This window comes from Chiloscyllium plagiosum, unplaced genomic scaffold, assembly GCF_037043375.1.
Source record: "Chiloscyllium plagiosum isolate Xiang-an unplaced genomic scaffold, Cpla_swu_hap1 HiC_scaffold_5, whole genome shotgun sequence".
In the NCBI taxonomy this organism is placed as follows: domain Eukaryota; kingdom Metazoa; phylum Chordata; class Chondrichthyes; order Orectolobiformes; family Hemiscylliidae; genus Chiloscyllium; species Chiloscyllium plagiosum.
The window spans coordinates 75599524-75621669 of NW_028270143.1; the positions used below are offsets into that span (position 1 = coordinate 75599524).

Here is a 22146-nt window from a genome sequence, read left to right on the forward strand (position 1 = left end):
TAAGGGGCACTATTCTCTCCCTAGTTACTCTTTTGCCCTTAATGTATTTAGAGAATCTCTTTGGATTCTCCTTAATTCTATTTGCCAAAGATCTGTGTCCCTTTTTTGCCCTCCTGATTTCCCTCTTTAGTATACTCCTACTGCCCTTAAACTCCTCTAGGGATTCACTTGATCCCAATTGTTTACACCTCACATTTTGATTACACATGATCTCCAAGTGTGGAAATGATCTGTTTCTCAAGATTCTAATTATTTCCCCTCACCAAATTAGATTGACTGGCCTATCATTTCCTCATTCCCTTAGCTCCTTTTTCTTTTAAAGTGGGGTAACCATAGCAGTCTTCCAGTTCTGTGGAATCTCAAAGTATTTGAAAATTAGTATCTCTGATACCTTCACTCTTGCCTCCCTAAAGAATCTGGGACACATCTCAGGCAAAAGTGGTAGGGTGCAGATGGCGCACTGACCTCGACACCGCTGAAGCCAGACGCCAACTGGAAGACACCTCCTCCTAAAGCCACCCCCCCCCCCAACCATGACCCCAGTCCATCACCAAACCATCTTCTCCCAGACCATACAGAACCTCATCACCTCAGGAGATCTCCCACCCACAGCTTCCAACCTTGTAGCCCGGGAACCCCCCACCACCAGATTCTACCTCCTTCCCAGGATCCACAAGGCTGACTACCCCGGCCGACCCATTGTCTCAGCCTGCTCCGGCCCCACCAAACTCATTTCCACCTACCTCGATACTGCCCTATCCCCCTAATCCAGGAACTCCCCACATATGTTTGAGACACCACCCACACCCTCCACCTCCTCCAAGACCTCCATTTCCCCGGCCCCCATCGCCTCATCTTCACCATGGATATCCAACCCCTCTACACCTCCATCCGCCATGACCAGGATCTCGAAGCCCTCCGTTTCTTCCTCTCCTGACATCCCCAATAGTAGCTTTCCACTGACACTCATTTGTTTGGCTGAATTGGTTCTCACCTTTAACAATTTCTCCTTCGAATCCTTCTACTTCCTCCAGACCAAAGGGGTGGCCATGAGCACCCATGTGGGCCCAGCTATGCCTATCTCTTTGTCGGCTACTTACAACAGTCCATTTTCCATAGTTACACTGACACCACTCCCCACCTCTTCCTCCACTACACTGATGACTGCATCGGCGCCACTCGTACTCCCATCAGGAGGTTGAGCAGTTAATCAACTTCAACACATTCCACCCTGACCTTAAATTAACCGGACCATCTTGGACACCTCCCTCCCCTTCCTGGACCTCTCCATCTCCATTAACGACAGCAGACTTGACACTGACAATTTTTACAAACCCACCGACTCCCACAGCTACCTGGATTACACCTCTTTCCCACCCTACCTCCTGCAAAAATGCCATCCCGCATTCCCAATTCCCCAGCCTCCACTGTATCTGCTCCCAGGAGGATCAGTTCCACCACAGAACACACCATCCAAAGCCCCAAAGGAGCCTTCCACATCCTCCAAAGTTTCACCTGCACATCCACCAATATCATTTATTGTATCTGTTGCTCCCGATGCGGTCTCCTCGATATCAAGGAGGCATCCAGTCCCCCCAAAGTGTGTTTCAGGGAACATCTCTGCGACACCAGTCCCAATCAACCCGACCTCCCCGTGGCCCAACATTTCAACTCCCCTCCCATTCTACCAAGGACGTGTAGGTCCTGGGCCTCCTCCACAGCCGCTCCCTCACCAGCCGGCGCCTGGAGGAAGAACGCCTAGTCTTCCGCCTCGGAACACTTCAACCCCAGGGCATCAATGTGGACTTCACCAGTTTCCTCATTTCCCCTCCCTCCACCTTACCTCAGTTCCAACCTTCCAGCTCAGCACTGTCCCCATGACCTGTCCTACCTGCCAATCTCCCTTCCCACCTATCTGCTCCACCCTCCCCTCTGACCTCCATCCCCACCCCCATTCACCTATTGTATTCTTTGCTACCTTCTCCCCAGCTACCCCTCCCCCCCGCACCTTCTCTCTCTCTCCCCCCCCCCACAATTTATCTCTCCACTCTGCAAGCACCCTGCCTCTATTCCTGATGAAGGGATTTTGCCCGAAACGTCGATTTTCCTGCTCCTTGGATGCTGCCTGACCTGCTGTGCTTTTCCAGCACCACTAATCTAGACTCCGGGATACAACTCAGTCTGGCTCGCAGGTTAAGGCTGCTAAACCACTAGCAACTTCTCTCTCTCTCGCTCTCTTTCTTCTAGCATTTCCACCCTGATTTCTGTACCTGCATTGTCTTTTTCCATTGAGAAGGCAGAAGCACACTATTGATTGAGGACAGTGTCCACATTTTCATGTCCATACACAGATGATTTATGACCCCTACTGGGCCCTATTCTTTCCTTTATTTTCTTGCCCTATATATTTTTTAAAACCCCCTTGGGTTTTTATTGTTCCCACCAATACTTCCTCATGCATTCCCCTTGCTTTACTAATTTCCTTTTTAAAGTTCCACTTAGCCTATTTCTATCCCACAAGATTGTAAGCAATAGGAGAAGTAGGCCGTTCGGCCCATCAGGTCCGCTCTGCCATTCAATTAGAACATGGCTGAACTGGTAATCCTCCATTTCACTTTCCTGCCTTATCGCCATAACCCTGGTATCTCTGAAATGATTAGAAATTTGTCTCATCCTTGAATATATTTCATGAACCAGCTTTGACAGTGCTTTGCTGTAAAGAATCCCAAATATTCACTACCCTCAGAAAAAAAAACCCTCCTGACTACCGTCTTACATATGAATCTTTACTGAAATTATATCCTGATACTAGACTTTCCAACAAATAAAAACAGCCTCTCTGAATATACCCTGCAAAATTCCCTAAAAATCTTGTATATTTCAATGAGACCTCCTCTAAATCTCAAACTCCACTGACTACAAGCCCAATTTATTCAACTTCTCCTCACAAGGCAGTCTCATCTGTAAAGCAGGAATGTATAGTCATTAAAGCAGTCATGATTGGCCTTCTCCTGTTCTTAATTTCTAAGTTCCTTTGTAGTTTGGTAAAGGCAGTGGACATCTTAATGGTTGAATCATAATGCTAATATGAAAGTCTATTTCTTGGAATAAGTAGTGAAATGTGCTGCTCACAGTACTCAGTCCCAGATAAGAGCCTGTATATTGCTCACTTGGAAAATGTGTTTAACATGCAAACACAATTTTAATTCAAGGTCTAATTTAATTAGCATTTAACTTTGCTCTAATAATTTCAATCTACAGTATTGAAGAGTATTAATGCACCTATTTAAAAATGAGGGCATTAATGTGTCTTAAATTCTTTTATGGATTAATTTTAATATTCTCGAGGCATCTGATTTTGTAATAAACAGTGAAGTTGCAATACAGTTTAACAGCTGAAAAAAGGCACTCAGTCAGGAGTCTCACTGTCCAGGAGCAAACAAGCTCAAGCCAAGTGCAAAACATGTTTTAATGAAAAAGATATTTGAGCAATAATTCATGCTAGTACCAAGTCTTCAAGGTTCCACACTTAATATTTTATAGCTGAAGAAGCAGCTGTGAAAAAAAGTATTAATTGAGGAATTTTATGATTGTTGATATTTAACTGCAGGATGGGGACAATGATTAATACAGCAAACCACACAAAAGTCCCAGGAAATTATGACCTGGTTGATAATAACAGCACAAGTCACCAACACAATGAACCCTAAAGGCCTTGTTACCATAAATTGACAACCAGAAAAAAATTGAGTTAGTACCTCCAACAGTGCTACACTCCATCAGCACTGCACAAACGAGTCAACTTTGCACCCTCAAGTTTAAAGCATGAAGATTTTAAGGAAGAGTCACTCAATCCAAAATGTTAACTCTGATTTCTCTCCACAGATGCTGCCAGGCCTGCTAAAGTTTTCCAGCATTTTTGTTGGAGAGTTTAAAGTTCTTTAAAATTCAAAGTTTGAAACCACCATTTGCTGAATCAGAGGTAAGAAACTCGCAGCCATGCACAGCTGCCATTGGAAGTCTGCTACACACCGAGTGTGAAAAACCAAATGAGGACACTGAATCACATCTTTTCACAAATATAAAAGTACTGAAATGGAGTGAAATAGAGTTAAATGGCTTGAACTGTTGTTACAAAGGAAATGCTATCAAAAGGAAAACACTTAAAAGGAAAGAATCAATTAACACACTTGGAACTCAATGAAAAGATACAAGGGAACAACTGATAGACAGGACAGAGGTAAGCATCAAATAAATAGACTGAAGGAGTCACTTTCTGTAAAGCTACTCATATAGTGCACATTCAATGAGAGTCTGACTGTAGCAAGAATCAACTATCTTCGAATTTTCCAAATTCAAGCACAGCACATTAGAGAATATTAATGTACACCAGGAACTGTTCATCCTGCAGGATAATGGTGCTGGGATGGTCCAATTCTCCTGTTGCTCTTGGATTAAATTAGACTTCCCTCAGCTTCTCCTGCTGCTCCTATCATCCTGCCAATAGATCATGTCAAGTGGGTCATCCGTTGCGTACCTCTGCACGTTAGTCAAGTATACTCATGAATTCTCATGAAATAAAGTATTCCCAAGAATCTAAAACATGAAGACTTAAGTACGAGAATGACTTTTTTGTTAAAACCTGCAAAAAGATCTCAAGATATGGCTAAAGGTCTCCATAACTAATTGAAATCAGCTCTATTTAGTAAAGTACTTGTGCTTGACAAGGTGCTGACAGACTGAACATTATTAATGTTGCCAAGTTTGTGAAGGAGAATGGAAGGCCCAGAATGGGCAACTTCATTCAACCCTAACTCCATCATTGGCATGCTGTAGGATTCAGTTTAATTTTTCAAACAATGAGTATCAGCTTAGTTATATGCGATTAATATTGTATTCTACTGAATGATAGTCAAGGTAAGAACCTAGGGCAACACCATGTGGACCATTGTGTGTAGCTGCATCTCTGCTCAAAGGGGAAGTGTCACAGTCATCTTACCATGAGTTTATAGTTTTACGACAGGAGGAAGGAGACCTACTGCTACACTTTATGGTTAATTCTCGAAGCGAATTGAACGGTGGCACAAATGTCCCTACCTCTGAGCCAGGAAGCTCAGGTTCTAGTCCCACCTGGTCCAGAGATGTGCTGTAACATGTCTGAACATGTCAATTACAAAAAAGAAAATCCTAATTGCATAGGGTTGTAACTAGTCAAAACTGAGAAACCCTTTCATACTAAATCTCCCAACTCAAGTCAATGACAATTAATGTTAAGTTGAACACTCCAGATCTTACATGGCTATGACTTTTGTGGAACATTACCAAAAGTTGAATGATCAAGAAATTCCTGGCATCCACAAAAATGACAAATCTTGACAAATATCCTCTCCCAAATCAAGAATTTTGAGTTCTACATTTTGTTCCATATTTTTTCTTTGCACCTGTAACACGTAGAATTAGGGTACAATGGTGCAAGTAGATTTTCTTACTTTCCTATCACTCCTTTGAAGTATTATCCGTTTGTTTTCGATGCTTTTGTTTTTAATGCTCAGGTCATCAATGGCTTTTTCCTCTCAAATTATCTCCGATACAGAAGGTAAAATGTGTGGAAGCCATGATGTCCTGACAAGTATTTTCATTAATTTCGTACAAACATATGAACAAAATGATCATTCATCACATTACTGTCAGCAAACACGATGCTGCCACACGTAATTCAACCAGTCTCTCTATTTCTCTGGAAAGACAAAGAATATGTCTCAGTTGCAAATTAAAATAAAAACCCACTGAACTATGTCTTTCCCACTCTCCAACGAAAAAAATCTAGAAAGCGTAGCAGCACAGCATCTATGCATAGCAGCTGCTAAACAATGCGATTGGCACCATTTCTCCAAGGAAAACAATGGGTCATCATTCAACCATACAATGGTCAGGAATTTCAACAAACCCATTTATCAATCTACCTACTAAAGGTAACAACCACAGTGCTGGATATAAAGAGAAATATAAAGAGTGGTACATAAAACTGATCTTTTTGAAATAGCCAAAAACAGGGATAATCATAATGTTTAAAGTCATGATTTTTTGTTTTACTCTTTACATTTTCAACAAAAAAAAACAAATCAAAAATCAGATAAATGGAGCACCAAGTAGCCACTACAACTTCCCATTCACACACTCAGAATCATAGAGGTATGCAGCACAGAAACAGACCCTTCGGTCCAACTTGTCCATGCCGACCAGATATCCCAAACCAATCTCGTCCCACCTGCCAGCACCCACCCAGCCCATATCCCTGTAAACCCCTCCTATTCATATATCCATCCAGATGCCTTTCAAATGTTGCAATTGTATTAGTCTCTACCATTTCCTCTGGCAGCCCATTCCACTCTCAAACTATCCTCTGCATGAAAAAGTTGCCCCTTAGGTCTCTTTTATATCTTGTCTCCTCACCCTAAACCTATGCCCTCTAGTTCTGGACTCCCACCCCAGGGAAAAGACTGTCGATTTACCCTATCCACACCCCTCATGATTTTACAAACCTCTATAAAAGGTCACCCCTCAGCCTCCGATGCTCAAGGGAAAACAGCCCAAGCATGTTCAACCTCTCCCAATAGCTCAAATCCTCCAACCCTGGCAACATCCTTGTGAAAAGAAACCACAACAAAACATTGAAAAACAGCCTTAAGCCAACAGTTCAAAACCAACTAGGCAGATTTCGGTTTCACATGATATGGCTAAATAGCAGGACAACAGGAAGATGAAAATTACAGGTGCAATTCCTGAAGAAAAAAGCTTTGAATGACAGGACAAACTAAATGGGCCGTACAGCTATCCTCATTTCCACTGCATTATAGCCTTTATACATATAATTTTCTGACTATCAATAGGCTTTGGGTCAGCTCATACATAGGTATGTGTCACATTAGCTGCAGTTCCTCCCATGACAAATGGCAATATGAATTTCTGATATGGGGAAAACCATTGACACAACCAACAAAATCCTCAAAGTTTCATTCAGTTTGACACCTATATTCTCAACCAACTGTTCACAGAAATTAAAAATAGAAGTCACTTCCAAAGACGCAACACCTTTCCCAACCCCAGGACACCACAAAAGCACTTCACAAATGACAGTACATTTGAGGATAGTCACTGCTGTTATGTCAGTAAATATTACACCTAAGTTTCTCATGGCAAGCTCCCACAAACAGCAACAAGTGGAACCTACTTTCCCAGATTCTGTAAGTGCACAGGGAGGCTATCTGGTTCACCATGCCAAATTCACTGCTCCACTCTGGGAAATGGTGTACACATTCATATGGGCCAATTCATATTAGAATTTATTCATCTAGAGGCAAGGAAAATCAACCTTGAAGACTTGCTGGAAAATTCAGAAAATTGACATATTAGTATGAAATTTCTGTCAATGGTCAAGTGACAGTGCTCAGTGAATCTATCTTCATTACCCCCTCTGAACAGCGTGTTGTGGAACCTGCCTTTGTGTTGTGTCCAAATGTCTTCCTTGATGTTTCACTGGGTCTTTGTTACATCAGTTTAAATGGTCCTCTGGTTCTTGAGTCTTCTTCCAATGGAGAAAGCTCCTCCCTCGAATTTCATTCCATGATTGAGTGCAATCAAATCTCCTCAAACATTTCTTTCTTCAAGAGCTCCAGCTTCTCCAATGTAACTGAAGTTCCTCATCTTTGGAACCATCCTCAAACTCTTTCAGCATCCTCTACAATGCCAGTAAATCCTTACTGACCACTCTTCATTCCACTGCAATTCTCAGTATCTCCACTGTTCACATTATTCACTGGACACCACTTCTACCCACTGGCTGTGACACCACCCCTCTAGTGTATTGCTGGCACATCCATTACCACCACAAAGAAACACTTGGCACCCCCTGAAGCCACCTTCTCAACCTCTGTCGATGAGTACCAAGGAACCAGTGGCAAAGGCTAACTCCTGTATGCCCCAGACCAGCCCTGATCCTAACACTTTGGAGGGAACATGTGCCTCAACAAATATGGGAGCACATGTTGGTGAGAAATCATCTGCAACAGCTCCACAGCTGGGTGAGGAAGAAAGGCCCCAGGCCACTGACACTCAGGACTCCTGGAAATTGGGCACCTGCTCAGGCCCAGACAGGAGAGGGCTCTGCAGTGTCAGAGTTCATCCACATGCACAGGGAGGAACAGGAGCAGGGATAAGAGACACAAATGGCTCTCACTGCCCAGAAGCTGTAGCAGTGCAGAATGTCACTTGACTATCCATCTCCATGGACAGGTTGGCATCTAAAATGGAGAGCCAGGCCCAACAGCCTCAGGATCTGCTGGAGACAGACACACAAACACCAGCTCAACTCCAGCCAGTGATCCTCAGAACCAAAGTCATTACGCCGGGGCAGGGGAACATGCCCCTTTCCCATCAGATGACAGAGCATTGCCAGGAAGCACCCAGCAGGAGAAGGAATCATGCACAGGCCCCTCAGAGGTCTCCGATCAGGACACTCCAGAGGAAACAAGTCACTCCACTTCCACCATGCCTGCCCCTCATGACTGTTTGAAGATTCAGCTGAGGGGGGTTCACTTGCCTCACACAAGACCACCCTCAGCATGTCTGGGCCACTTGGAAAACATGCCTCTGAGGTCACCCAACCACACCTGCAGGGTCAACATGCTCTACTGATCAGGTTCCTTCAACCAATCCCAAGGACCAGCCATTATGAAGCAGCGTGACTGACTGTAACCACTCCACAGACTAGAGGCACACCGAGTCTTCATCGGAATCATCCCCATCCAGTCACCTCTCATCTGTTATCAACGGCTGTCCTTGACTGACTGGGACACCCCATCTGACGGGGCCTCTACTGACTCAAGACTCTCGGACATGGCTGCGAGTTTGCTCGACTGGCAGAGCATTTGCCAATAAGCTGCTGGCACATGGTGCAGGCGAGAGATTGATGGAGCACACTGCTATACAGCAAGATGTCTACATGCTGACAACCCCCCCCCCCAACCCCGCCAAAACCCCCAACCCAAGGCAGGATTGCTGACCACCAGAGCAAGCTGCCTGGTTGAATGACTGCACTAACGTGCATGGCAAGGCAGGGATGCTGAGAGCATGCAGTTAAATGTTAAGTCTGTGAGTGGTGAGGGAGAGAAAGCAGATCAAAGATGCAGCCTGGCCCATTAGTGAGCTGGGACCCGGTCCCTGATTATGCAGCAGCCTTTCACTGCTAGTTACTGGTCCCTCTTACAATGCAGGTCGGTGCTTCCCAAGCATCCTCTAAGTGGATCTGAGGAGTGCCAGCAAACATCAGGTGTTGATGCACATGGACAATGGATGCATCCAACTGGTCCCATGGACTGTGCCCCAAGATGGGGTCATTCACAGCTAGCAGTGAGTTGAAGTCACCAGTTGCCTGCTCTGACTTCTTTGTCAAGATTTCATGATGCCTTGCTTGTTTGGTGCGTTTGCTAAAATTAGAAGCCGAGTATTTAGGAGACAATTTGTGCCTTAATTGGCAACTCACTGTTGCCTCATCAGAAACTTGCCTCAGCCCTCAGCAACATTGTATCCAATAAAGGATAGGCTTCATTGGACTTTAGAGTTGAGTGTGTGGTGCTGGAAAAGCACAGCAGGTCAGGCAGCATTCGAGGAGCAGGGAAATATCAACGTTTTGGGCAAAAGCCCTTCATCAGGAATGAGGCTGGGAGCTTCGGGGGTGTGGGGTGTGTGTGTGGTGGGGCGGGGGGGGGGGGGGGGGGGTGTGTATGTGTTTGGGGGGGGGGGGGGTGGGTTGTTGAAAGCCATTTATCCTCACTTTCGTCATTGGACTTTGTCCAATTCTGCCATGATCATCTGCAGCCCATTGTGCTCAGAGCTCTAAAAAATTCTGCCTCTTATCTTTTACACCTTCATAAACCAACTTAAACTCAAAATAGCAAGAACAATTTGAAAACAAATTGCTGCAGCCAAACAAGGAATCGTTAGAGAAGGGAGCCATCTGACACCACCTCACTTGTCAGTAACACAAGAAAAAAAAAACTCTTCACCCTGTTCGCTGTTTATCCATGCTGCTACTGTCCCTTTTTGTTTAAGGGTTTGAAATTTAGAATACTGAGGGGCCTGGATAGAGTGGATGTTGAGAAGATTTTTCCACCAGGAGAGATTATAGAGTCATAGAGATGGGCAGTTCAGAAACAGACCTTTCGGTCCAACCCGTCCATGCCGACCAGATGTCCCAACACAATCTCGTCCCAACTACCAGCACCCAGTCCATATCCTTTCAAACCCTTCCTATTCATATAACCATCCAGATGCCTTTTAAATGTTGCAATTGTACCAGCTTCCACCACTTCCTCTGTCAGCTCATTCCATACATGTACCACCTTCGGCGTGAAAAAATTGCCCCTTAAGTCTCTTTTATATCTTTCCCCTCTCACCCTAAACCTATGCCCTCTACTTCTGGACTCCCACACCGCAGGGAAAAGACTTTGTCTATTTATCCTATCCATGCCCCTCATGATTTTGTAAACCTTTAAGATCATCCCTCAGCCTCTGACGCTCCAGGGAAAACAGCCCCAGCCTGTTAAATCTCTCCTTATAGCTCAAATCTTCCAACCCTGGCAACATCCTTCTAAATCTTTTCTGAACCCCCTTTCAAGTTTCACAACATCTTTCCGATAGGAAGGTGACCAGAATTGCACGCAATGTTCCAACAGCGGCCTAACCAATGTCCTGTACAGCTGCAACATTTCCTCCCAACTCCCTGTACTCAATACTCTGACCAATAAAGGAAAGCATACCAAACACCTTCTTCACTATTCTATCTACCTGTGACTCCACTTTCAAACAGCTATGAACCTGCACTCCAAGGTCTCTTTGTTCAGCAGCACTCCCTAGGACCTTGCCATTAAGTATATATGTCCTGCTAAGATTTGCTTTCCCAAATGCAGTACCTCGCATTTATCTGAATTAAACTCCATCTGTCACTTTTCAGCCCATTGGCTCATCTGATCAAGTCCCTGCTGTAATCGGAGGTAACCTTCTTTGCTGTCCACTACACCTCCAATTTTGGCATCATCTGCAAACATACTAACTGTACCTCTCATGCTCACATTCAAATCAGTTATATAAATATGAAAAGTAGTGGGCCCAGCACTGATCTTTGTGGCACTGGGCCCAGCCTTAGGATGAAGGGACAACCCTTTAGAACAGAGATGAGGCGGAGGAATTTGGTCAGCCACAGGGTGGTGAACTTGTGGAGCTCATTGCCACAGAATGCTGTGGAGGCCAAGTCCTTGAGTGTACATAAGACAGAGATACACAGGTTCTTGATTTGTAAGGGAATCAAAGGTTTCATGGAGAAGACAAGAGAATGGGGTTGAGAAACGTATCAGCTATGTTCACACAGCAGAGCAGTATCGATGGGCCAAGTGGCCTAATACTGCCATTTATGGTCTTTACAAGTATGTCCAACATGCCTTTTGACATTTATGTTGTGGGCACCACACCAATCACATTACCTTCATGAATCCCATTATCTCATTGTAAATCTCAAATCAAGTTAATTAAACAATTTGCTTTGATAAAAAAATTCATACTGATTTTGCTTAATTCACAACTGTTGAAACAAGTGTCAACGCCGTCTAAAAGCTTTCACAGCTCAGGGGTTAAACTAACTGTGCTACAATTTATATCTGTACTATTGTATCCCTTTCTGAACAAGGGTGTTACATTTGTAGTTCTCCACCTTCTATCTACGGGCCTCTATCTACAAACATTTGGTAGATTATAGCCAGCGCTGCCATAATTGCCACTCTTAATTCCCTCAGCATCCTTCAATGCATTTCACTAAGTCCAGATAAGTTGACAGCTTTAAAATTTAGCTGGCTTTTCTAATGTTTGTTCAATCATCTTTGAGAAATTCTAGTGTCTCAGCTATTTCCTCTTTCTCCATGATTTTAGCAGCATCTTTTCCCTTGGTAAAGATAAATGCAAAGCACTCATTTCACCCTTAACTGCTCCCTGATCTCACTCAATCTTACTCTTCAACACTCATGCCAGAGAACTAGCCTTAAACTTTGGAAAGTTTTAAGTTTCATCCTTGGCAAGTATCCCTTCAATAACTACCCATTTCCACCCACTACTCACATACATACTTCCACAAGTCAGAAAGTGTAATATTCCCTTCAATGAGGTCTTGCCAAATAAAACTACTAATGATGAATATTCTTTAAGTTGTTATTCTCAACTTCTTTGTACCACTTCTGTAAACCATCTTCCTACTTAATAATCACCATCTGTGCAGAAACACTGCATGCTTTTGCTCTTAGATCATATTGACAATTAGTTCAATCAGGAAAAGTCATTGCTAGAAGTCTGAACTAATCCATTTTTCTAGTAAATCTTGCAACAAATTTCAATTTCCTGCACATCACATGCAGAATGATAACAACATTGCAAATATAATTCAAATATTCTGAAGTCCCATTTGAATGTTATAGAATGAAATAGAAGGGAGTCAGTAAATATCACCAGATTAGCAAGAGCTTCCTTCTCCCGAGCTGCAACATTTCACCAGTGAGGCAACATTTCACCAGATGACAGTGACAGACAAGCAGACTATTCAGTGTTATATGAATCATTGGCAGTTCTCCTTTTAACAATACTTACTCTCTTCTTCCTTCAGGGGCATGTAGAGTTCTCAGCAGACAAATATAGAACAAGTCAATTCATAATTGGCCTCAGAATCTCCCTTGGATGCCAAAACAATGACAAAAGACTTGTGGGTTATCTGCATAGCCAATACTTAATATAGAGGATAAAGGGCTAGACTTGGCCTATTTGCAGCTGAAGTGTGGTGGCAAATTTCATGGTATACATGTCACCATTGCTCAGAGTTCATTTTCTCATGTGATATTCTAACTCATCAATTCCATAACGGAGATGGTGAGTGCATTTCTTGGGGAGCCTTCAGGTCAGCAAATAGAAATGCTCACCACTGCTGGGACCTTTCGACCTCTGTACCCCTCCACCAATTTTAAAATGCAGCTGTACAGCTGATCAAATGTTGCAACAACCCTTGCCACTATGGTATTTGAGACTGAACTGTGAAGTCATGGTCCAAAAGAAAAAACAAGCTTGCCCTTGCTTCGTATGCAGAAATTTGGAGGTGCTGGTGGATTCAGTACAAGGGAACTGCTGTACCATATACTGCAGACCACCGCCAGGGCCCACACCATCAGATACAAACTGTCTGAACCAAGAGAGTAGCACAGGTCCCACACAGAGCAGAACACCAATGTCACAAAAAGGTTATTTTTCACACTCTGCAAACATAAATGGTACCGTCTTCTCTCTAAATCCGACAACCATGTTAAAGGGCTCACATACATGGAGATGCATTGAAAACAGTCAAAAGGTAAGAGCACATGCAAGACTGTCTAAAGTTTGCCTGAGGTTTGATGTTCCTTTTGGTTTTGCAAAAAATTAAATGGCAGTAATGAAACTTCAATTTATGTTCCACCTCTGATTTTAAGACTTCTTTCAAAAAGTTAACTCTTAAACAATTTTGTTTCCCTTTTTTTTCATTCCATCACTGCTTGCTGAGTTTTGGTGAAATATACATGCTGGCAATCCAGAATTTGAACCGGGAATCTTCAGGTCTGCATTGGCATAGCACTGCAATGCAACAACACAAAGTTGCACACACAGTTTTGACATCAACGCTAGATGCTGAGACAAGCTTGCCGAGGATTGCTGCCTCTGGCACAACCAAATGAAAATTGTGCAGCTTCTTTCGAAAATGAAAGCAGAACAGAAACAGTAAGAAAAGACAGGCAGAGGAAATTCTGGGCGAGCAACTCATCAAAAACAATTGCCTGTAGTATTCTGTTCTATTTGCAGCAGAACCTTCCAGGCATTGAGTGGTCTGTCTCAGTAGTCTGCGTCTTACCCAGCAGAGCCCTACACAATATTGCAGATGACTAACATGACCATCTGCATCTCAAAGTGCAAACAAGAGAAATAGTTGGACACTGTTGAGAGCCTTTAATTCACTATAGTGGTATAATCACTCTATAAAAATGGTTTGCAATTGTGTGCTAGTCCTGTCAGATTTTACTGTTAAAATTTTCTACAGCCACATTTACTATGGTACCAGGAAACATCTGCCTAATAAGTCAAGTTGGTATTCTCATTTGCACAGATTAGGTTAGATTACATTACATTACAGTGTGGAAACAGGCCCTTCGGCCCAACAAGTCCACACCGACCCGCCGAAGCGCAACCCACCCATACCCCTACATTTACCCCTTATCTAACACTACGGGCAATTTAGCATGGCCAATTCACCTTACCTGCACATCTTTGGACTGTGGGAGGAAACCAGAGCACCCGGAGGAAACCCACGCAGACACGGGGAGAACGTGCAAACTCCACACAGTCAGTCGCCTGAGGCGGGAATTGAACCCGGGTCTCTAGCGCTGTGAGGCAGCAGTGCTAACCACTGTGCCACCCAGATAAACAGGAAAGTGGCTTTGTTCAAAGCATTCAAATTCTTTGAGGATATTGCTTTGTTAAATATGAGGAAACTAATTCTTGTGGCAGGAGATGCTGGTTACCTGAAGACAGAGCAGAAGGTAATTCAGAAATAACAAGAGGGTGGAAAATTTGTAAATCAGGTGAGCAAGGGATTAAAATATCAAAACAATGGGTGTAACTAGATCCAAAAACTCCTACTCATTGGTTACAGTTTCACCTTCAATACCATAATTCCAGAATAAACTGATCTCTAAACTCCAAGACCTAAGTCTCTGCTCCCTCCTCTGTAACTGGATCCTCAACTTTCTGACCCTTAGATCACAACACCACCCTCACCATAATTCTCAACACTGTGCCCCACAAGATTCCATACTCAGCCCCCTACTGTACACATTATACACTGAGTGAGGCCAAATCCAATCCCAATTCCATTTACAAGTTTGATAACACAACTGTTGTAGGTCAGATCTCATCAATGAGACAGTACAGGAAAGAGACTGAGTGTTTAGGAGCATAGTATAAAGACAACGATCTCTCCATCAACATCAGCAAAACAAAAGGAGTCGGTCATTGACTTCAGGAAGCAGAGTGGGGGGGCACAGTCCTGTCTGCATCAATGGTGCTGAGGTGGAGATGGTAGTCAGCATCAAGTTCCTGGGAGTGACAATCACCAACAATCTGTCCTGGTCCACCCACATCAACGCAGCAGTCAAGAAAGCATAATTCTCCAATTCCACAGGAGGCTAAGGAAATTCAGCATGTCCACAAAGACCAATTCATAAAAACATCCTATCTGGATGCATCACAACATTGTATGGCAACTGCTCTTCCCTGGACAAGAAACTACAGAGAGTCACGCACACAGCCCAGTCTATCACACAAACTTGCCTTCCATCCACCGATTCCATCTATACTTCCCACTGTCTTGAAAAGCGGGCAACATAACCAAAGACTCGTTCCACCCCGGTTATACTCTATTCCGTCGGTCAGAAGATATAAACGTTTGAATAAGTGTACAAACAGATTCAAGAACAGCTTGTTGCCCGTTATCAGACTTTTGAACAGACCTCCCAAATGTTAATTCTGATCTCTCTCTGTGCACCTCCTCTCTGGCTGGAACACTATATTCTGCACTCTGTTCTGCTATCCTGATGAATGGTACAACCTGCTTGCAGCACGCAAAACGCTTTTTACTGTATCTCCGTACATGTAACCACAACCAAACAAACTCAAATAAAAAAAAGTCTCCACAAGCAATCTCTATTCAACATTTTGAGATGGACACCTCAGTGATTAGTTATTTGTACATCACAAAGTAGGAGCTGGAAGCAAAACTCTCTTCCTGCCAAAGATGCAGACAATGTTTAGATTTTTAAGAAAAAGGCTGACATCTATTATAGAGAAGGGTGTGTGGCTTTAGGTTCGCGTTTTGCATTTTGAGAAAGCTAGAAATTATGAGCACACCAGTTAATAGATTACGGATGTTCTTATATTTGCTGCAAGGTTTTTAAATTCTCAGCTCAAAGAATGAGATTGAAACAGAAATCACTGTACTCCCTACAAGATGGAGGGACTCCTTTGGATGCCATTTGGCATCTACACATTTCCTTTCTTTTTGCTTGACTGTTTTTCCCTCGGTGGTTCTTCAACAACAAATTTGTAGATCACAGCAAAGCAGCATTTACATTGAAAGGACAAAAACAAAATACTGCAGATGCTGGAGATTTGAAATACAAATAGAAAATGCTGGAAGTACTCAGCTGGTCAGCTAGCACTGATGGAGAGAGAGAGAGAAAGGCCAACACTAAATTTGATGCTACTGTGAAGATGTAGAGGGATGAGCCATGGCTTCCTCCATTTTAAGCCAAAAGGATACATCAGGATTTGTCACATAGTTATAAAGAGATTATTATGCAACTTGCAAATGTTTACCATAACATTGCTATCTTGAAGTTTCATAGACCATTCCCTCTCCCCCTTCCCCACCCCCAACCAATATAATTTTCATATCCAGATGTAACTCTCCACTTGAAAAGGTGTGCAGATCCCCTGTGCTACAATAACTGATCTTACTCAGATTATAATGGGGTCACTAAGGCTATAGCACAGAGTCACTGGGGATAAAAACAGCTTGCATTCTCACTGTCAAACAGTATCCACCAACTCCTGCTGAAAATGAAAACCCATGTTGATAGAAGGCTTTACTCTAATACACTCCATATCAAATTAAGTGAGAATATCCAGGGCCAGAATCTACATGGCGAATTCCAAGAGTGTGATTAAATACCTATGGAATCAAATCTGAACAGCAAATGAAAATTGGAAAAAAAAAACCTGAAAATATGAGATGACATTACCACTTCTATAATTGGGAAGTTACAATTCTTACCTTCACATTATCTGGAAGTAATCCCCCTGGGTGTTTGTCCATGTACTGACATAGATCTGTATGCTAGAACAATGAGAAAAAGGAAAAGATGATTGTTTTAGATTCATTAGCTTTGCAATCATTTAACTGTTGCAGTACATTTTACATTTAGTTGATGCCAGGCTTCTCAGATATTTATCCTATCCTTTATGTTTGTTCACTAATACTACGTATATACATTTATCAGCTCTTACAGGATATTCAATTTGTGTGAACCTTTTGAAAGGTCATGAAGGCCATCAAGTAATCACATCTCTACTATTTTATTAAATTAATTTGTGATTTAAGTTAACAGCAAAGTTTACTATCTTGGACTCAGAAATCGAAATACATGGGTTTAAGTTGTATTCTTAAATTTTGTATAAGGAAGAATGTGACAAAACCTTAAAAATATGCTGGAGTCACTGCTATAAAAATAAGAATTGAAAAGCAATGATTATTCATCCATAAAACCTTTATGAGTAAGGCCATTGAGCATCTGTTTTCTACTGTGGACTGTCAAGGAAACCAGCACTGAAATGCCTTAAGAACAGAGTAATATTGTTCAGGAGACTCTGGTTCAACATTCTGGTAATGTAGAGAAAAATCCCATAAGACTGTGATGGGAAAGAAATCTATTGCAACAAAATAATGTAATCATGCAGTCAACATTTGGCAATACCTGTTTTTTTTTTCTTGGTTTCTTACAGGAAATATAAGAATTAACAAATTATAAATAGATCTTGGCTCTGGTGAATATATCTGATTAAAGATGTAAAATGTGCAAAATTTCCAAATTACGTAAGATATAATTAGGCAACTGTAATGCAAAAACATAAAAATACATTTAAGGATAAACTCTCAAAATGGAATTTTAGAAGGTGATAGCGATATTTTATCTAGCCCAACCATAAATGAATCTAATTGAAATCTAACATAAATGAATTGAAGTTAAGAAAGCAGCTAGTATTTCAAAGAAAAGTAAAACAGTTCTTAACATTAGTTAAGGGGCATTTTTTCATTTCAAATAATTTTGGAATACTTTTTCTGCACATACAAAATTACTTAGACTGATTTGACATATAATCAAAAGATTCCACAGAAGTCAGAAGTCAGAACAGCAGGATGATCAATTTCTATAATTGAGTATCCAGCAAAATTATATTTGTTATAAAATTATATTTTACATTGAAACTCATGCAATTATTTCAGTAGAAAAAATGAGGTTTAAGTATTTCTTATGTACTTCTTGGAACCAAAGTCATCTGAACAGAATCCCACTTTTTCCTCATTTCATATTTTCCAAATGCTCCACTCAGTTTCCTCTATGTACTTGCCATATAATGAACAGGATTAATCTTAATTACTATAAGAGATGCCAATGATGGTAGTAAATTTCCTCTCTGGTATTTGGAATTTTTTTTTATTTATAGCAGATTTCCTTATTTCTACAAGGAGTTCAAAAATAATGCTGGCTCAGTAAAATAAGGGAAATGGGATCAAAATAAAAAGTACTTATTTTCTTCTTTGATTTTTAAATGCTTAATGTAACAGTAAATGTGAAATGATATGTGACTTTTTTTTCCACAGGACAATGAAAATCCATCTTCATAGAGTAATTGGCATCTTACCATATCAGTAATGATTTCATATGTGTGACATTGTGAAGTAACAGATGATAATTTTATTTCTTAAAAATTATAAATCCTCCAATTAGTGAGGACTATTATTTCCATAATTACATGTCAAAAGCCCACGTGAGAGACTCCATTATGTATGATTTATTCCCTTAACAGCTACATTAATGAGCTGGCAAACCATTGCCGTTACACTTTTTAAAAAACAAAAATAAATCAATGTTTTGGTCACTGAAAAAAGCAATATTTTATGCATATCCTTAATCTTATTATTTATTCTTAATTATATGAGATAACATGTGCCTTTTAATATTATGGAGATTATCAATGAATTTTGTTGCTATGCCATTCAATAAAATATTGATAATTTGTCCTAAATTATCTAGGATCATTACCTTTCACAAAATGCAGGACAGGCATAATTAATTAATTTTCACCAGTAGAATTAAGGGAACACAGAGGAGATTTTCAAGCAATGTAGATAGCTACAAAACTTCAACCTTGGTATTTGAAGCTGAAGCCATGAAGAAAGGCTGGAGACGGTGGTAGTTCTAAGAGCTGATCTAAAGTGATGTATGTAGGGTAAATTGTCTATAAAAGCTAAATTTAGAAAATTACTTTAAAATTGAGTAGAATAGACAAAACAGCAACAGGCTTAAACTACAATAGTCAATTTCAGGATTGATATCAAAGAATGCTCTCTTAGTGATTACTTGAAATAAACTTTTACAGTACAGGGACAATCCCAGAATAATTTAAAAGCAAATAAATCTTGCGTGAGCAATTGTGATGATTTGGGTGTGGATAAATTTATACAGTATAATGTACACCCTCCTGAACTCTGGAAAACTGCAAAATGAGCAACATAATAAAAGGTATAAAAAAGTACATTTTCTATTCACACTCACTATTGTTTCCCTCCGCACCCCCTCCGCCCAACACATTTTATCCTTTTCAATCTACACGCTTTTCAATAACTCATAGCTGAAACAACTACGATGGTGTGTAGAGTCATTTTGCTGACTCCTCCTAACGTACACAACAGCATCACTGCAATGTTCTCCCATATCAGTTAGCACTGATAGTCAATCCCATACCACGTTTATTGGTCACCAAATGTTGATCAGTAATGATTTCCCCAAATCTCTCCCACAATGTTGTTTTTACATATCCTCCTATTGAAGCCAGATTCACCATAATTGCGAAGGCCAACCCATCAGCAACAGATGGCACTGTCACGGGTATGAAGGGCAATGATAGCACAAACACATTCCATGCGTCCTAATAGCCATTTATTAAAGGCCCACTATACTCTGTAACCAGAGACAATTCATAAGGGACAGGCAGAATGTAATTTCTTTTTGTCACACCTGCTTCCCTGAAACTTCCTAGTCCTGACTGTCAATGTTCTATGCTTCACCATATGTTCCTCATTCAAATAACTATACACTTGTTACATGATGTTTGCAAGTGAAATTTTGTTTGCTTCAAATATGTTAGTTGATGATTGCTGTTCCACTGATTAGCCTCCCTAGAAGGATGCTGCAGGACACTTGAGGGCTTTCCCTCACAGTGTGAACACCGCAAATGAGATATCATGAACACACTGTACATTTGGAGTTATTATATTATTGCATGAACTATTAAGAACCAGTGCACAATGTGTAAGGATATGTTGATGAACAGAGTATAAATAAATGCTTAATTTGGGGCATACCAGATGTCCAAATCTATCAATCCCCTCTCCCTATTCACCCCATTAATTGTACAATCCCTTATCCGACTGAAGTTAACAGCAATGCCTCAGATGTTCAACCACATGTTCTGCTGGCTGCTCTCCAATTCTGTGGCTTTTTAAAATTCTAAATATCACAGTAGCACGAATTAAAACCTGTAATTTGGCACAGATATTTATGCCTTGAAATAATAAAAATTTTATATAGTCACTCAATCTTACATCAGGCTGTATTTTGTTTAAAATCATATTTCTCACCTTTGCTGCTACCTCCTGGTCTTATTCTGACCTATGCTTCATGCTGCCTGAGAGATTCCAGATTCATTCCAACCCTGCATGACAGTCCAACTAAACAAAAAACTGAAAAGCACGTAGGAACATTTCTGAAAGCAGCCAGTTTTCTGTTGCAAAAGTGGTTGAAAATTAGAAGAGCAAAACCACCCTTTCAGACAATCTAGAGAAAATTATCTTCTTTCAAAAAAGAAACACAGTTATTATTTGTTACTTTGAATGAAAAGCAATTCAACTTAAAATAAGTCAAAGTTTTGTATTCATCTTTCCTTTGTTATTGACTCCCACTCTCATGTTACACATGGGGACCAGCATCTCCTCCAGGATATCAGCTAAGTGGCCAAACTGTCAATGTACCAAGCCAATCAATTGCATGCAATCCCACTGTCATGGTTCACACAAAGACTCTGACATGCTGAAGAGATGCCTGGTTTCTTCAATAAAATAACCTAATGGTTCTATGTAACACGTGCTTCAGGTGGCACAGTGCAGAAGTCTGATACCATGGGGTCAAGTTGGGTGGGACTGGGGGGGGGGGGAAAGCAGTGTTGGGGAAAGAGTTGGACTGTAAGCTTAAGAAAGATAAGCTTGCAAAACCAAGTTACTTTTGGATTTCTGGGCACTGCTTGATAAACTGAGAAGAAAGTGATCAGTGTGAACAACCAGTACCTAAGTACCCAAAGCTGATCCTTCAAGTTTTGCTTTATGTTTTACTGAATTCAAATATCACCATCTGCTATGATGTGAACTGAACTTATGTATTCAGAAAATTTACCTGGGGTTCTGGATTACTAGTCCAGTGACATGACGATGGCACCACCACCGCCTCCTTTATACAAGGCATAGAAACAGAAGCATCCCATTCAGTCCATCATGCTTGCTTTGTCATTCAAGAAGATCATTGCTGACATGATCATCCTCAATAGCACTTTCCTGCCTTTACTCTATACCTCAAGTCCTTACTGATTAAAATATTGTCTATTGCAGTTAGAGACTTACAGCACAGAAACAGACTCCTCGGTCCAACTCATTCACGCAAACCAGGTATCCAGAACAAATCTGGTCCCATTTGCCAACACTTGGCCCATATCCCTCTAAAGCCTCCCTATCTATATATGCATCCAGATGTCTTTTAAATGTTGTAATTGTGCCAGCCTGCACTACTTCCTCTGGTAGCACATTCCATACACGCACACACATAAAACAAAGCTGCCCTCAAGGTCCCTTTTAAATCTCACCCCTTCTGTAAGCTAACTTTCCAATATTGCCTTCTAAACTATCCCTCACTTCTGTACTAGTGCAATATGTGTAGGAGAAAAAGAATCAACAGAACTACTCTAGATTTCTGGAAAGCTTTGTGGAAGGACCTGCTTTATCAGCCCTGTGGACCACCTTTTGAGTGAAAAATCTGAATCTGGTTATCCCTGAAGCACTCCTGAAGTAAGATAGCAATGATCCAACAACTTAAAATTAAATTTAACAATGTTTCCGAAACCCAAAAAGCCATAAATGATGCACCA

The 22146-nt window shown here is 41.3% G+C and overlaps 1 protein-coding gene across 3 annotated transcripts in view; it reads right to left on the reverse strand.

Moving 5' to 3' along the window:
• The window catches only part of cdk14 (cyclin dependent kinase 14), a 671765-nt gene that overhangs the window by 381233 nt on the left and 268386 nt on the right, over positions 1 to 22146 (reverse strand). For all 3 annotated transcript variants that reach the window (XM_043690284.2, XM_043690288.2, XM_043690287.2), the window contains one exon: positions 16946 to 17008. In XM_043690284.2, the coding sequence (XP_043546219.2) occupies positions 16946 to 17008 (63 nt within the window). The remainder of the gene's footprint in view (positions 1 to 16945; positions 17009 to 22146) is intronic.